This window comes from Panicum hallii, chromosome 8 (genome assembly GCF_002211085.1).
Source record: "Panicum hallii strain FIL2 chromosome 8, PHallii_v3.1, whole genome shotgun sequence".
Lineage (NCBI taxonomy): Eukaryota > Viridiplantae > Streptophyta > Magnoliopsida > Poales > Poaceae > Panicum > Panicum hallii.
The window spans coordinates 28,043,608-28,061,475 of NC_038049.1; the positions used below are offsets into that span (position 1 = coordinate 28,043,608).

Consider the following 17,868-nt stretch of genomic DNA (forward strand, 5'->3'; position numbering starts at 1 on the left):
TACCTGAAACAGATACTAGCAAGGCTGAGTATTCTAATACTCAGCAAGGCTTACTCGATTTTGGGTATACTTTAGCCCATAACTAGACTCATAAAGGCATTGCAAAGGTTCTGGGTTATTTTTATGTGAAAAGCAACTAAGAGTATAACCTACTTTCAAGTTTTAGCTTCCAGATTCTAGCCTGATTAGTCATCTAGGTAAGCGCCTATACTAAACAAGCAAGATAGATATTATCAATCATCAAGATTCTTTCACTATTAGTTACACTTTTTACTCTATGTGGTAAAAGGAATAAGCAGTCTCAATCTTAGTGAGAGGCGGACGATTCTGAATTGAATTCAACCTTGCAAGGTAAACCTAACACACACGCTTGGAACATCCAAAGATGGTTCCGAAGCAACCATTTCCCTCATATTCCGGGTTATGGATCAGGGCCACCACATGCGACTGCACGACCGTACGCACACCAATTGTGCAGGACATGGTCCCACCGGGCGTGCTAGAATGTGTTGTCGGTCGAAACCCACCGGCGTGCAGTGACAGGCAACACGAGGAGCCGGGAGGCTCCCGGGACTGCTGGTGGGCCCTGGTCCTTCGGTCAACGGCCCGGGATTTGGCACACGACTTGGCGTCTGGGTTTGCTAGGCATGCCACCTGACCTATACCTGATCAGGAAGGTGTAGATGTGGTTTCAGTTAGTTTCCTGCATGCACAGACACGTTCAAACGTTAGTCCGAGTCATGATCGGCTCATCGGGTGATCCCCGATATCGGCTGTAAAGAGCCGATTGTATCCCAGTATCAGATCGGATGTGTATATCTAAACAAAGTGCATATATCTGATACTAATATAAACTTGCGCTGTAATCAATAAGCTAATTCAATCTACAACGGTTAAAGCTTTCACCACATAACCAGAACATCCTACGTGTAGTTAAGCCTAACAGATACGAAAGATAACAGAATAGCAACCTAAACAGAGGCCTAAAAACCAACAGAAAGCCGATTCCTGGAACAATCCCTCTTTAGATTAATAGAAAGCATCAAACGTATTGCCGAATCATTTAACTCGTTTGAAGGGTATAATCATGTAGATCCTAAACCAAATCTTTAATGAATAAAGACTAGCCATAACATATTGGATCTACTAATCGAAACAGAGTAAGGTGCTGCCCTCACACCCGGGATCGGGCACGAAGACAGCTAAACATTTACAGGTGATGAACAGTGCACGGATACAATATGAAAAGCCTATGCATCCCTATAAATATTAAGATAACTAGTGTTACTCGCTATCAACAATGCTTCAGCACGAGAAACACAAAGATAAATAGGTAGGAACAATATTGCCCCGATCATGCAAAGCGTGATCGGGGCTGCATAACACTTTCGTGAGAGAAACCCTAAAACAGGGGTGGCGATGCGCCGAGAGTTGTTTGCGAATGCTTGTTGTTGTTTTTCATTCGTAGTCTAGGGTACATATTTATAGTGTAGAGACTTGCCTTTCCTATCTAATCCTAATTGAGTACGACACGAATCCTGACTATCTATATCTAAACTAATTTAAACGCACACAACTATCTAGATATATGGCCAATCCTAGCCTTAAACCGCCCGCGCAGGAGCCGATTCGCAAGCCCATTACAATTATCCTTTGAGCCCATCTTGCTCGCGGCCCACCTTCTGGCCCAGCCAAATTATGGTGATAACAGTGTGCGAGGTGGCCCGTATCGGCTAGTGGAGAGAGCGCAAGATGGTGGCGCCACCTCTGGCGATAAGGAGTGTGAGGTGGAGACGGATGCAACCGACGGCGAGAGCGCACGGACCGGACTCACCTAGCAATGGGTCCATCTTGAGGCTAGAGGCAGTGCCGGCGGAGGAGCAGCAGCGCATGGCCAGCGGCGGAGGCACGACACCCACCAGCAACAACATCGCAGCAGTGCATGGCTAGCAACGGAGGCATGGCAAGCGGTAGTAGCAGCGCATGGCACAACAGCAGTGTAACACCCTAATTTTGAAATTAGAAACCTAAATAAATTTTGCTAGATTGCTTTTAGGACCAATAAGGTTTTTATTCCATCATTTTGATTTTAGAGCATTTACCCTGAATTAATAGTAATTTACTTAACCATAAAAATAATATAAGGAAATATAGGTTTTGTGCATTTCATACCGTATTGCATTGTTTTATGTTTGTCTTCCATTTGAATTTAAATTTTAAATTCAAATTCAAATGTATTTGAACGCAATTTTTCTCTCCCTCTTTTTCTAATTGGGCCCAGCCCACTCTCTCTTTTTCTTTTCCCTCTCTTTTTCCTCCTTGCGGCCCGGCCCAACCTGGCATTTCCCTTTTCCCTCTCTCCCCGCACGGCCTAGCCCAACTGGCCTCTTTCCTTCCTCTCCCTCCACTGTGCGCTGCCTGCTTCTCCTTCCTAGGCCCAGTCCGCCCTCGCGGCCTCCTTCTCTTTCCCCTCCCCCTTCCCTCGCTGACAGACGGACCCCACCTGTTGGGGTCGTCCCCGACCTCGAGCCAGACTTGGGCTCGAGTCCGAGTCCGGCCGCGGCACGGCACAGCCGCCCAACTGCATGTCACCCGAGCCCGCACACCAAGGCCCGCGGTCACGCTATTTAAAGCGCCGCCTGTGCCCTAGGTCCGCATATCTCGCAACCGCCGCATCTCGACCTCGCAGCCCTAGCCGCCGCTGCCATTGCCGCTGCACTTCGGTCACCGTCGCAGCCACCGCCTCGCTGCTCCGCAGCCACCGCCAGAGCTCCGCCTTGGGGTGAGGATCCTTGCCAACCCTCTTCCCCTCTGTTTCCCCTCCTCCCGCGTGCACGATTGCTCGCCGGAGCATTGCAGCCACGTCTCGCCTTCTTCTGCCTTACCCGGTCACCGACGCTTCACCTTAACCCCGTAGACGCATTCCCCTCCTTGTTCTCTTTCTCCTAGGCCAAACCCGAGTCAAAACCGAGGCCGGATTTGCGTTTACGCGAAACTCCAACGTTCCGCCACCGCTAACGCCGCCGCAAAATCCCGCCGTCAGCGCCCCGCGCCTCTGCCCTGCAGCGCCAGCCGCCTCACAGCCGCCCGATTGCGATCCAACGGGTTAGATTAGATCTAACCCGAGTCAAGTAAACCCGATACCGGTCAAACCTAGGATATTTTGCACTTTAGCCCCTAAGTTATATAGGAATCAAGCCGCAGTCCATGGCAGTTCAAAAATATTCACGAATAGATCCTTTTTCTTCTGAATAGGCCCCTGTCCTTTTCTAAAATAGAACTCGCAGTCCCTAGCCTTTCTGTTTTGCAATCTAAACTCTAGATCTAAGTTTAATTATATTCTAGCCCTCGGTTTCTTTATTCAGAGCCCTTCTAGTTTTGAATCTTCTACAAATAAGCCCCTATAATCATGTTCTAGCCATAATTTCTCTGTTTTAACTCCGTTTTCATCGATTCTCGCGCTCAAGCGACCCTTGCGACATATACAGTAGCTTTATAATGTTGTTTTGCTCTGTTTATATTATTTGGTATACTGTTTATTATTTATTGTATTTGTTTGCTTGTATGTACTTGTGTGTTATGATAGATGGTGCGCAGTACGAGGGTCCGCAAGAGCAAAGCTTTGAAGATGTTCCCGAGCAGCAACATTTCTTTGATGAAGGCAAGTGGTCCTTGATCATACTCCAGTCCCAATAACATTCTAAATATACATATTTACTTTATATGCATGCATGTGTCTAGAATATGATGGATCCCAAACTAAGGATGTGCCTAGTTTCTTTTGAACTCCTTGATTAAACCTGGATTGTTACATTTATGTTGTCACTACGCTAGTTGCTTTTACTTAGATTTTGGTTGGATAACCTGAAAAATCATGCTACAGTGGTTTACTCATGTTCTGGAATACTTTTATAGCGATAATTAAGATCATTGCATTAATTTGAACATAGACAACCACCCAGGAAAACAGTGCAACCACAATACTATATGGCTCTGCTCTTGACTAATTAATTAGAAACTTTAGCTTATGATAATCTTACCGAAAGGGCAAGAGGGGTTGCATCGTTGGGGTATAGCTCAGTCCTCTTGAGGGTGTGATATGATACTGGTTAAGGCGTCTACCTCATTAGGGGGAGTTATGACCGCTGTCACACCCGGTTTAGAAAAGGTAACCGAATGCATCCCATATGTGCGCCAGGATCAAGTTCCGCACATACAGTAGACGTCACAAGCGAATATCCGAACAATGCATTAACGAATAAGAGTATAGTAGTACTTTATTACATGACCGACAGTCTTAACCTTAAGCGAATAAATAAATGTCGATAAATAGCAGCGGACTTCAACTTCACAGGCAGTTGACTGGAAGACACTCGCCTAGAAATCTCCAATATCCTCGGGAAACTCCGGAAAGTTGTCTTGTTCTGAGCAGCATTGGTTTTAACAAAGCAAGCGTGAGTACACTTATGGTTGGTACTCAGCAAGTGGAGTAAATTATATGACATGCAAGGCCAAATCAAGGATAAGCTGACATGGTTTGACTGCGATAAGCATTTTAGTTGGTCAAGTTTTATTTAGCAAGCATTAACTAAGTTTAAGTTTATACCAACCCTTATATAAAAACTGAGTAAATAAACATCAACCACAAAGAACAACGGCTTAAGTCATCTTCAAGTTCAATTATCATGTGAGGGTCCAAGCCGCTCTTAACCGTGAGCACGGCTGATATATCAGTTTTCACTCTGCAGAGGTTGTACACTTTACCCACAGCTCGTGTTTCCCTTTTTGCCTGGGTTTGCAAGGCCCTTAAACACTTCCAAGGTGAGTGGCAGGGATTCACTACGAGGCCTTTACAAAGATTCCCTAACTTGTGACAATCCGCTAAGGTTTCAAGCCAAAGCGGTCATAACCCTCCCTATTGAGGAAAATACCTTAGCCAAGGTCCACATAGCTATGTGCCTCAAAGGACCGAGCTATACCCCGTCAATGCAACCCCTCTTGCCCTTTCGGTAAGATCATCACAAGCTAGGGTTTCTAATTAATTAGCCAAGACCAGAGCCATATAGTACTGTGGTTGTACTGTTTTCCTGGGTGGTTCTCCATGTTCCAATTCATTCGATAAGCTTGTTTGATTGCCATAACAATATTCCAAAGGACATGAGAGATATAGGAGGTAACATGCTTTCCAAACATCCAAAACTATTATTAAGCAACTAGCGTAGCTATAACATAAATAAAACAACCCAGGTTTAACAAGGAAGTTAAATAAAATCTAGTCATATCCTTAATTGGGTTCCATCATGTTCTATACACATGCACGCATAAAAGTAAAGGTGTAATTGTGATATTAATAGGACTGAAAACATGATCAAGGACCACTTGCCTTCGTTAGCAAACTGCTGCTGCTCAGGAAATTCTTCAAAGTCTTGACTCTGCGGATCCTCGAACTGCGCACCGTCTAACGTCGCACACAAGCACATACAAACAAGCAAACACAATAAAATAAGAACAGTACACCAATCATTGAAAATAGAACAAAATAATATGTTGAAAACATTGTACAAGTCGTAAGGATCGCGTGAGCGCAAGAATCGACGAAATCGGAGTTAAAACGAAGAAGTTAGGGCTAAAACGGGGTTCCAGGGGCTTATCTGCGAAGATTTAGATCAAGAAGGACCTAAAACAGAGAAACCAGGGGCTAGATCGTGATTAAACCCTAGACAGAGGGGCTAGAACGCAAAATCTAGAGATTCAGGACGGCGGGTTCGATTTTGAAAAACCTCAGGGGTCTAAATAGAAGAATTTGGACCAAAACGCGAATACTTTTGAATTGGGCAGGACGGCGGGTTGATTTCGGGGAAACTTAAGGTCTTATTTGCAAAAGAGGCGCGGGTTGACCGGTACGCGGTTTGATTGACTCGGCTGGATCTGATCTGGGCCGTTGGATTTGGATCCAACGGCCGGCCGGCTCGGGGCGACGAGGGGCGGCGGCTGAGCCGCGGCGGGACGCCGGCGGCGAGGTAGAGGCGGCGGCGGCTCGCCGGGGAAACGCGAAATCGCGTCCCCGGCCTCGGTTTCGAACGAGATTTGGACGGGGAGGTAGAGGGGGACGAGGGGAACTGCTTTAGGGGGTAGAGAAGGGGAGGCGACGGCCGGAGGCGGCTACCGGCGGCGAGAGGCGGCGCGGATCGGGCGACGGAGCCGGCGGACGCGGGGGAGCCGGGGAGGGGAAGAGAGAAGGCGGCCGGGGGATCCTCACCACCACACGGTGCTTCGGGGGCGGTCAAAAGGCGGCGGGCGGCAGCGGACCGACGGGGCGGCGGCGACCCGAGGCGAGGGCGGCGGCGGCGGATGCGGCGGCTAGGGTTAGGGCGGCGGTGCGGCTAGGGTTTAGGGGGCCCGGGGTGCGGCGGCTTTTAAAGGACGGCCGAGGGGCGCCTGGGCGTGCGGGCCCGAGGCGGAGACGGCGCGGGGTGCGGCGGACCGAGCTCGGACTCGAGCTCGGGTCCGGCTCGGGCGCGGGGAAGGAGGAGGGCCTGACAGGTGGGGCCCCCTGTCAGCGCCAGAGAGAGAGGAGGGGGAGCGGTACGCGCGCGCGGAGGCTGGGCCGGCGGCCGAGCTGCGGCCCAGAGAAGAGAGGGACGCGGGGGAAGAAAGGGAGAAGAGAGGCCTCGGCTGGGCCGGCCAGGAGGGAAGCGGGCCGCGCTGCAAAGGAGAGGAGGGAGAGGAAAAGGGACTGCGGGCCGGGCTGCAGAGGGGAAAGAGGAGAGGAAGGAGAGAGGGGTGGCCAGCCGGGCTGGGCTGGGCCCAAGGGGAGAAAAGGAGAGGGAAAAGAGAGAAGATCAAACAAAATCAAAAGGGCTTTTGAATTTGAACTGAAATTTGAACTCAAATTGAATCCAAATAAACTACAATCAATAAAGCAATGCAAAGAGCATGAATGCACATGACACATATATTTCCCTATATTTATTTTTATACCTTAAGAAAATTGCTTATATAAAAAAAAATTCATGTAACCCTTTGACCTATCATGCCATTCAAATTACTTTTGTACTTTGCAAAATTAGGGTGTTACAACCGCTTTGACTTGAAACCTTAGCGGATTGTCATAAGTTAGAGAATCTTTATAAAGGCCTCGTAGTGAATCCCTGCCACTCACCTTGGAAGTGTTTAAGGGCCTTGCGAACCTGGGCATCAAGGCAAACACGAGTTGTGGATAAAGTGTACAACCTCTGCAAAGTGAAAACTAATATATCAGCCGTGCTTACGGTTAAGAGCGGCTTGGACCTTCACACGATAATTGAATTTAAAGATGATCTAAATTGAGGTACTTTGTTCATAATGTTGTTATATTATCTCTTTTATAAATTTAAGGGTTGGTATATACTTACATTTAGTTAATGCTTGCTAAATAAAATTTGATCAACTAAAAATGCTTATCGTAGTCAAACCATGTCAGCTTTTCCTTGATTTTAGCCTTGTATGTTATATAATTTACTCCACTTACTGAGTATCAACCATAAGTGTACTCACTCTTGCTTTATTAAAACCAATGCTGCTCAGAACAAAATAATTGCCCGGAGTTCCCTGAAGATTTTGAAGAGTACTAGGTGTATATCTCCCAGTCATCTGCCCGTGAAGTTGAAGTCCGCTGCTAGTTATAAACGTTTATTTATTCGCTTAAGATTAAGACTTTCGGTCATGTAATAAAGTATTATGATACTCTCTTTCGTTGTGATATTGTTTCGGATATACACTTGTATAGTCTATCATATATGCGGAATTTGATCCTGATGCACATATAAGATGCATTCGGTTTCCTTTTCAAAACCGGGTGTGACAAACAACACAACGATATGGAAAAACAAGATAAAGGCCTATTTGGTTCCTCCTGACTAAGCTTTGATCCCGTCATATCAAATGTTTGGACACCAATTAGAAGTATTAAATATAGGCTAATTACAGAATTCATTGCATAAATAGAGGCTAATTCACGAGATGAATCCATTAAGCCTCATTAGTCCATGATTTGACAATGTTGTGCTATAGTAAATATGGGCTAATGATGGATTGATTAGGGTTAATAGATTTAGTCTCTATTTATGCAATTGGTTTTATAGTTAGCTCATGTTTAGTCCCCTAATTAGTATCCAAATCTCTGATGTGACCTGGACTAAAAATTAGTCTCTGTATCCAAACATCCCCTAATGGTGGACGGATAAGGAATGGGTGAACATATAAGGAAGAGAAGAAAACATTAAAAAAGAAAAGGAAGGGAAAAATAGAAGGGAATAATTATTAATATTTTTATTTCATATATGAGTTATATTATAGATTGAGGAAAAAATAAAATTCATATATACAACCAACTAGGGGTATATTGAAAATTTAACATGTTTCATGCATTCATCAATAAACATAGAAGCTGTTCTGCCAAACATTTTCTAAAACAGCTTTAGCTCCACAAGAGAACCATAGAAGCCACAGCCGGAGCCGTTTTAGCCAAAGTTGGAGCCCTACCAAACTGACCCTAGGAGAGGAAGGGACGTGCTGATCTATACTGTGATTAATTTTGAGGTGTTGTGACATGTTTGAGAGTAGACTCATCTTGTTAAATGATATTTGTAGGATACTATGAATCTGGGAAAATCTGATGAATTAAGAGGAAATTAAATATTGGTATCAGCTAGCAAGTAGTCATTTACACAAGTAAACAGTACTGAAAATGTGAGTGCAACATATCTTAGTATGCATCACTCAACGTCGTTTGAAACTACACCAACATGGACTTATGGTACAAGGTGATATTTTCTGATTAACTTCATCACAGGATGTTTACAGTTGCATACATGGTCTAGGATAGAGTCAATGGAATTTCGTAGTTAAACATTTCTATCAGAAATGCTATCATTTTTCCCATCAATGTCTTATCCGGTGTGCAATTTTTTGTTGAAATTTCTTTTGACAATATTGAGTTGATTTGTTTGTTTGTCATGTTTGAAGGTCATGTCGGTTGCTATTCCCACAAGGTACAATCATGAAGATTTTGGAAAAGGAGGTATGACGTTTTAGAAAATGAATTTTTTATACATGCCTTGATCAATGAGCACGGATTCCGGACCATTGGATCAGGAATGAGCAGATCTTCTATAGTTCAATTGATGAGTTCAGTAATGGAATATAAGTGCAAAAATTTGATCTTTTGTATTTTTCATGTGCCTTTTCCTTTTAGTTCGTTCAAACTTGATGCCTGTGTGTTGGTTCAAAACAGTATATTGCTAGATTGTAATGCCTAATGATCAGTTCCCGTAGACCTAGTAGAGGAATAATACCATAAGAAATACTATGTAACACTACTAGGACAGGGGATATCACAGCTAGTTCTAAAATACCATCACTGCCGGTTTTGATCCTCATTGAACCCAAGCCGCATGCCACTGCCCGTGCCGCCCCATGCTCCAAGCCGCTCCGTGCTAGCGCGGCCCCGCATGCGCCGCCCACAAGCTCCTCCACATCGCAGCCCACTAGTTCCTCTGTGTCACAGCTTGGCACCATCACCGCCGCAGCCACGCGCCACTGCTCGGTGCCATTACCGTGAGTAGCTCCCTGCTCCGGGCGCGCTCACCGCTGCTCTATCATGAGAGAGGAGAGTGGGAGGGGCGGGGGAAAGGAGGGGAGGAGAGGCACTGCGGCGCCTCCGCGCGTGGCTCCCCACAGCTGCTCGGCATTGCGACCACGCGTGGGCCGTGCTGGTGCTCTATTGGGAGAGTGGAGAGGTGGAGGGGCAACGCGAAGGGAGGGGAGGCGTCGAGGGAAGGAGGGGAAGGAATGGAGGGGCGGTAGGAAGGGAGGCGCGATGGTGGGGGAGAGGGATGGAGGTGTCAGCGGGGGAGAGGGAGGGAGGGAAGCAGGCGTCGCGGGGGACATCAAGGGGGAAAGGAAGGGGTCTACGGAGGAGGTAAGGAATGAGAGAGAGTACGGTGATATATATCACCGTACTCTCTCTCATTCCTTACCTCCTCCGCCGATCGCCGGTTTGAAATGAACTGGCTGTGATGAGGCGTTGGCAATGACCGGAACTATAGTAGTGCAAGTACAAGACGTAAAATAGAAACAGTTTTAGGAACTGCTATTTTCACTGCTGGTTCTTAAAGGACCGGTGATGAAACATTATTGTTTTCAATGTGTAGTGGTGCATACTCCCTCGCAACAAGTGGCACCATATCGATCCCGTGCATTTGTCTTGGACATATTTGGACCTAGGACTAATCTAGGCATTAGATTAGTCCAGGGTCCAACGGCTAGGAGGCGGGAGGGATCTTTAGTCACGGTTGGAGCCTCCCACCGGGACTAAAATATGATCCTTTAGTCCCGGTTGGGGTTAGCAATCGGGACTAAAGGGTCCTTTGCATATTAGTTTAAAAGGAAAGTATCCTATATAGTCATATGTGTTATGTATGTGGAGCGGTAAGGAAGGTTGCATGAGGCAAGAGGTCATGATTTCAAATCCTACAAACCATAGGGTTTGGTGTGCTTGCTCCAATTAACATTTTGGACTGGCGACCCTTTGTGGCAGAACCGCCCAAATTAATTTGGCTTAAGTGCACTAACCATCACAATAGAGGCAATCCAGACTAACACGCACTTAAAACGGAGTAAAACGACAGTCTATCGTGTAACATCCTGATGCAACCACTGGAATTTTGATCGAAACAATGCATACATACAACCCACACGAAGGTGAGCCCAGAGATTACAACAATCCACAAATTTTACATCATAGAGTTCGACATGTATTACAAATCAAGTTCGAACTCATGCATAAACAAGTACTTTCAGAGTTTAATAGTGCTGCGGAAAATAAATGATAGTTCTAACGACGATACAAGATATCATGACGAATCCCGTACATGACATAATTCAGCGTTAACATCGTTGGCCGTGGACGGGTCCCATTCCACCGACCAATCAGGAGGAAGCGTACATGGCCAAGTCAAACTAGCAACCATATCCTCAAAGGTCTCACCTGAAAATAAAGCCACAAGCAAGGTTGAGTATACTAATACTCAGCAAGGCTTACCCGACTAGTGGTATATACTTGGCCGACTCCTAAACATGCAAGGGTTTTGGCTGAGGGTAGTTTTTGCCAAAAAATATCTAAGAGTGAGTTCTTGATTTCGAGTTTTAGCATCAAGTACTAGTTGATTAACCATTCTAGGTAAGCACCTATCCAAATCACATATGGTGGAAAAATTAATTGAGCATCCAGCCAGGCCAAAATCCGGCGAGGAGAAAGGGATGGGGAGCATGAGGAGGCTGAGGGGAGCCTGTGGGTATGCTCGATTGGGGCTGAGGCGGCCGGAGTTGTGCCACTGGCTGTGAGCAGGAGCTCCGGCGAGATGCGGGCGGTGGGCGGCGGTGGTCCGTCGAGGGAGGGCGGCGTGGGGAAGTTAGGGAGAACCAGCAGGTCGAGGGCGACCCATTTAGAGCTTCGGTTTGGGTGGAGGAGGAGCGGAAAGTGGAGCTCGACGGCAAGATCGAGTGGCGGCGCTAATGGCGCATTGGTGGGGGTACTCGGGTGCATGTGAGCAGGGGCTCGGTGCAGCCCTTTTATAGGCGCACAAGGAAGGGGAGGTCGAGCTGGGCGAGCCCACGCGCAGGTGGCGGCTCGCCGGAGTTGGGTTGGGGGCGGTTAGCTCTAGGGCCTCAAGGGGGGCTTTTATAGGTGAGAGAGGGAGGATGGTGGCCTGGGCACGAGCTGCTGGGGGAGGCGCGACCAGAGGGTTCAAAACCGGGGGAGCGGGTGCCTTGCTGTCACCGGCAAGAAAAATGCCGTCGCGTGGAGAAAGCGGGATTTTGCGGGCCCACATGGCCGGGCGGGCTCGGTTGCGCCGGGGTGCGCCGGCCAGCTGGCCTGCCGGCGATGGGATAGGGCAGAGGGAGGAGAGAGGAGGGAGAAGGTGTGGGACTTAAGCGCAAAAAGCAAAAACAACACGGGTATGGGTGAAAAGGGAGCTAAAACTTATTCTTCCTAAGGTTAAATCAAAGACATTTGAATACCATTTTTGCTCAACTTTTCAAGGTATACATTTTCTCTTTCATGACTATGTTCATTTGAGCAATGTATAACAAGTTATTTTGAATTTCCAAAAACTAGTATTTAAATGACATGTCATTTCATGTGAATTTTTGCACTTTTAGCTCTTGAGTTAAACTAGACTTTTGTTGCTCTTGTTATGAAAGATGTGCCATTAAATTTTACTTCTGCTACATTTTAGATTCGTGGTCCCGGGCATTTAGAACCAAGATTGAAGAGCATTTCACACAGCGACATTTTATATTATTTTTTGTGTGTTTTGAGCTTCGGTATTTGGCAACAATATGAGAAGATTTGTAACATAAAAGGTTGTTTTCGTAAAGGTATACTTCTGCTACTAACATATATCACAAACAACATAATTGATGTTTTGGCTTTTAGAATTATCTTAAGTCAATCATTTCACACTTATAGATTAATATTTTTCGTGTTTTGAATGTGAAAATTTGAAAATGAGAAGAGTTCATTTCTATTGAAGAGCAGTTTTGTAAAACTGTATTTTTTTTTCTGTGTTACACACATTCAATAAACCAGAAACATCATGTAGAGACACTTTTCCGCCGATGCTTTAGATTTTTTTATAAATATGACATATATACTGCATAGATACTACTTGTGGCAGTTTTCAAGATGCCTCGAGTGTAGAGAAATAACCTTGTATGTTTACAAATTGTCTTATTTTTCCTTTATTAAATATGAAATTTATTAACACAATTCACTGATTAGTTTGTCTTGGACCTTATATGACAATAAGGTAACGACATCGTAGATGCCGCCATCGCCCACCCAGCTTGGATGTCATTTACCTCCTACCAAAGCCCACCAACAGGTATTGAGCTCTTTCCCATGATATTTGCACAAGCTGCAAGCTCATAAGTGGTTGCTGCCAAGCTCCTTGATTCCATCGTCTCACCAAATATAATGCCGGGTTAGCAAGACCATGCTCCCTTCTCTTCGATCTCCTCATTCTTTTATCGCCGGCCCTCCCTCGTTTGAGGCTTCCTCCCCTTAAAGGGTGTCGGAGAGCGTCGATTCGATCCTGGATGTGCTTCAAAGATGATGTAATCACAACTATTGTCGATTGGATCCTGGATGTGCTTCAGAGATGATGTAATCACAACTATCGTCCGTCAACTCAACTCAGAGCTTTAAAATTGCATGTGGAATGGATATTGTCGAAATAAAGTCACTTGGAAGTATCATTGTCTGGTCAGCGAACAACACCATGCTTTTGTCATAGGAGTAACAAATTGGTTGTGTTTAAACGTGTCTCATGTAATCTCATTCTCTCCCCCTCTTTTGTACTCTATAGACCTTCCAAGATCACTTATGTACTTGGTGCCACGCACCATCCATTACCGGCTTGGCAGAATCTGTGGTAAATCAATTCAGGTGGGGACTCCCCCACCTCCCCCCCTACCCCCTCAGAAAAAAACAGAAACAAATAGAATATAGTGGCACTTATCAAAGTGACACTGAAATATGCTTCCACGGCTATATAGAGATAACATGCACCAATTTCCACACATTTCTAAAAAAATTAGTTTAAGTGGTGAATAAAACTGAAGTAGAGACCAACTCTTCAGAAAGATGCAACTATATATAAATGAGACACCATAGATGGTATGGTATTTTATTCACTTTAAATCTAATGAGCAAAGTGAACATGGAAAATGGCTAGAAACAAGTTATTTCGCATAAGTATAAATCATTTTGGAGCATTCTGTACTTTTTGGATACTTCAAGAGTTTGTTAGGTGTCAGTGAGTAAATCCTATGTTATATTCTTTTTTCTGTGAGGAAAAAACTCTTTACATGTACCAGAAGTTTGTAGAACATTATACTTGTGATCCAGAATACTTTCTACTTAAAACCAACATATACTTCCCTCGTATAAAATATATTCATATAATGTATTATATAGACTTACAAGGTTACAAAATATCAAGCAGGTGACCTGCTTTCACACTCCTTCGATTCATGTGTGACCGACTTAGACAGTTACATGTTTATATAAAATAGAAGCTCAGAAAAATGTCACATAAATTCTGTTTCAGGTGCTTCCTTTACATTTTAGGATCAATGTGTGTCCGCATGCTTTATTCCTTGAACTTTCTTATGCATGCCTTCATGTATATAGGTTGCGATTTATTTTAGCAGCTCATGCCACCGGGTAGGAGGCTTTCTTAGCAACACCGCAGGCGCCGGTGCCCCTCTCGAGCCTCATGTATCCTCCCTCGCCCCAGTTTTGCCCCCACTGGTTCTTGAGCAGCCAATACGGGCTCCCATCCTCCGCCGTGCCGTACCCTATTGCCGTCACCGCATGGTTCAGGTCCGTGCCGCAGCTGTCTCCGGTCAACACACCGCCACTGTAGAACTGGAAGTTATGAGCGTCGATAGCCACGGAAACTGGCTGGTTGGCAACGGCTGCGGCGAGCGCTGCCTCATCTTCGCTGGGCACGTCCTGGTAGCCGCTGATCGTGACCGTCGGCTGGACGGACTGGCACATGCCCTGTGCAGCGTTGTAAGGGTAGGCGTCCTCGGTGGTAAGGCCGCCATTGTCGATGATGTACTGGAAGGCGTTGTCCATGAAACCGCCGTTGCAGCCGTTGTTCCCGTCCGTGGAGCAGTCCAGCACCTGTTGCTCGGACAGCGAGACCAGGTTGCCGGTAGAGATCTGATGGATGCCCTCCAAGGCAGCGACCGCAGAGAAAGCCCAGCAACAACCTGCGAATTTTGCAGTAAGAGTTTGGCGCAAAGCTGATGAACAAAACGCAGACATACATGCGCATATAACTAATTAAATTGTTACCACAGTGGCCCTGGTTCTTGACACCGGTGACTGCACCTTTCTGTCTCCAGTCAACCGTTTGCTGGTCATCTGATGACAGTGTAACGTTCCCGTAGATAAAACCGGGCATCTTCTTGACCCCGGTCGGCACTGGCTTGAAGCCAGTGTACATGGCCATGAACTCGTCGCTGGTCATGTCGGCGAACTCGTTGATCGCCAGGTGATACTTCTTGCCAGCTGCAGCGTTGGATCTGTCAACAAAAGCGGCATTGGCCTTGAATACCTGGAACCGGTGGCCCTTCTCTGCCTCGCCGCTGTAGGCGCGGCCGTGCTTCGCCATCCATTTGTGGTGCCTCTCCTTCATGGCCTCCTCGCCGTAGCTTCCAGCCAACAGGTTCCGGGCCTCGACCTCGACGAAGATGTGGCCCATCATGGTTATGACAAGAAGCAGCATCAAGGCTGCCGTGCTGCGAGACTTGCTGCCAATGTAGGACGCCATGGTAGCTGCAGATCACAGTACTGCTACTGGAGTAAATGCTAGCTAGGTTACTGCTGGTGTGGTTTTGAAGGCCATGACCCCTAGGGTTTATATAGAAGGGCTCTTGGAGCTGAACTGAGCTTACGAATTCCCTTGCATGCCCAGGTCATCAGGTCGCTAGGACTAACCTACACGTCAGTTCTGTGTCAACCGTCAATGGTCTTCAAATTGATCTGGTATCGAAGTTGCATCCTTCCAGCTAACGTATACGTCGGTTCATGTTTGACGTAAGCTGTGAAGATAAAGATCCTCTTTTGTGAGGAAAATGCAGAAATGATGAAACAGAAGGACCATTCATTCCTATCCTTCACAGATTGTTCTACATTGGAGTGCGCATTGCATTAATTTGCAGATCATCAAACTACCTTGGATGGTCCTACACGGTAGCAAGTGGATTCTACTCCGGCCAGACTGCCTCGCCAAACATAGGCGACCCCAAGTTAAATTGCACACTTTTTCATAGGTTTTTGATACCTCTGCAACTGATGTTATCGCTAGAGCAAAGATACTACATCCCGTTAAAATACTCAAAAGCTTGAAACGTATTTGAATGTATGAGATAATGTTGTCGGAGAAAAAATTGAATGGAATGTGGTGGCCTCTAAATATGTTCTCCATTCTGCAGAAGGATTGATTTCTTGATGTTCGTTCGTAGTACATGAGGAAACAATGGTTCTACTTAAAAAATTATGTAGCAACAGCAAGAAAGAAGACATACCAGAAGTTCATGCAAAGTATGTATTTTTAAAAATAGTTTGGAATGCTAAAATAACATCCAAATAAAGTATGTATTTTTCAGCACATCCACTCAATTTCAGTTCAGTTCTTACATTTGATGGACATTTACAAGCAGTCAACAAAGGTTTGAATTTAATTAGGGGATATATAGCCGCTCGCAGGCACTACTACTAAAACACATTTTTAAGAGCAGGTAGAATGGTACTTCACTACTCCCGCTGGGGTCATCACCGCCGGTTTGGGTTCTCGTTGGATTAGGGTCGCGGTGATAGGGCGGGTCACCACAAACTGCACATCGCATGCCGCCGCAAGGCCCGCACACCGCACGCCGCTGCCCCACATGCCGCACACCGCCGACCCGCTGCGGCCCGTTGGATTAGGGTCACCGTGATAGGGTGGGTCATCACAAACCACACATCGCACGCCGCTACCCCACATGCCGCGCACCGGCGGTGGTGGAGTGTTTGCAATGGCAGCTTGTGTAGCAATGTTGGTTAGGGCGGACACACCAACGATCTCTACTTATCACAGCTAAAAAAAATGGTATTTGTAGGAGCGGGTACACACTGGCATGTAGAAATCGATCTCCACCCGCCCCTAAAAAGGCTGCTCCTAAACTCAATTTCGAAAAACTATTAAAAAATAAAAAACAACTTGAAAATATGAAATTTTCCTCACGAGCCCAGGAAGCCACCAAGTAAACCATGTAGTTAGTCATGAGGTTATGCAATTTTTGCTTTCGTGTGCTTTACAAGACTCAAACCCATGACCTCCATGGTTGCGCATACCTTACCAACCACTATATCACATAGTCAATTATGACTACATAAGGTATGCTATTTTTTTATATTAACTATGAAAAGAATTTCTTAGGGCGGGTGATATCATCATTCGCTCCAAAAAATCATAAAAAATATTTTTAGGAGCAAGTGACGCCATCACTCGCCTCTAGACTTATTTCTCCATTTTTCTTCATTTATTTATAAAATAGGGACAAGAGTAAAATTACATGTAGCAAACTAGAGCAAGTACTTGTTCGAGGGCACCGCATTTTCTTGCAGGATATCCATACACATTTATAGTGAAGTACAACCAATGATACTTTTTCTCCTACTATGCTAGCCTGTATATTCCAACTTTTTGAATGTTTCAACCGAATGTAGTGTCTTTGTTCTGTTTGGACAATCCAGCATCCAAAGTTCACTTGCAGATGTACAGAAAACCAAGGAAACGGCGTGAAATTAATTGGCATTCCTCTATGTTTCGCGGCCCAGTTTGGCCAGAGTACATAGAATCCACTTGCTAACGTGTGGGACGATCCAAGCTTCCAAGGTAATTTGGTCAGCTGCTAATTAATGTATACTGCGCACCCCAATGTGGAACAAGATATGACTGACGATATATCTGTAGATCCCAGAGGGGTACTTTATGTGTGCGGTGAATATATGGGTTGGTTCATGAACCCTTAATTTGTTGATTACGTCAACATTAACCGATGTATACGTTATAGATTGACGGATGGAATATTCTATTCCAGCTTAGCTGAACGCTCTTTGCTGTTGACGAAAATATTTGGCGGCATACAAGAAGGCACTAATGACTTGAAGACCTCGGTACTGTATATGGGGGTGTTTGGATCCGAGTACTAAAGCACTAGTTTCTCCAAACAAAAGTGCTAATATGAGTGCTAATAGATGCTAAA

At 45.6% G+C, this 17,868-nt stretch overlaps 1 protein-coding gene across 1 annotated transcript; it reads right to left on the reverse strand.

Moving 5' to 3' along the window:
* Positions 1-14,260: 14,260 nt before the first annotated feature.
* Positions 14,261-15,405, reverse strand: LOC112903178 (zingipain-2-like). The gene is made up of 2 exons (XM_025972401.1): positions 14,912-15,405; positions 14,261-14,826 (listed from the first exon to the last, which is right to left on the reverse strand). The coding sequence occupies exons 1-2, from the start codon at positions 15,387-15,389 to the stop codon at positions 14,261-14,263; spliced, it is 1,044 nt and encodes a 347-aa protein (XP_025828186.1). The 5' UTR covers positions 15,390-15,405.
* Between the last annotated feature and the right edge of the window lie 2,463 nt (positions 15,406-17,868).

Excerpts from the sequence above, each read along its gene's own strand:
- LOC112903178 (XM_025972401.1), bottom strand. The coding sequence starts at position 15,389 with ATGGCGTCCTACATTGGCAGCAAGTCTCGCAGCACGGCAGCCTTGATG. Across the intron at positions 14,827-14,911 it reads CAAGAACCAGGGCCACTGTG|GTTGTTGCTGGGCTTTCTCT; the intron begins GTAACAATTTAA and ends CAAAATTCGCAG.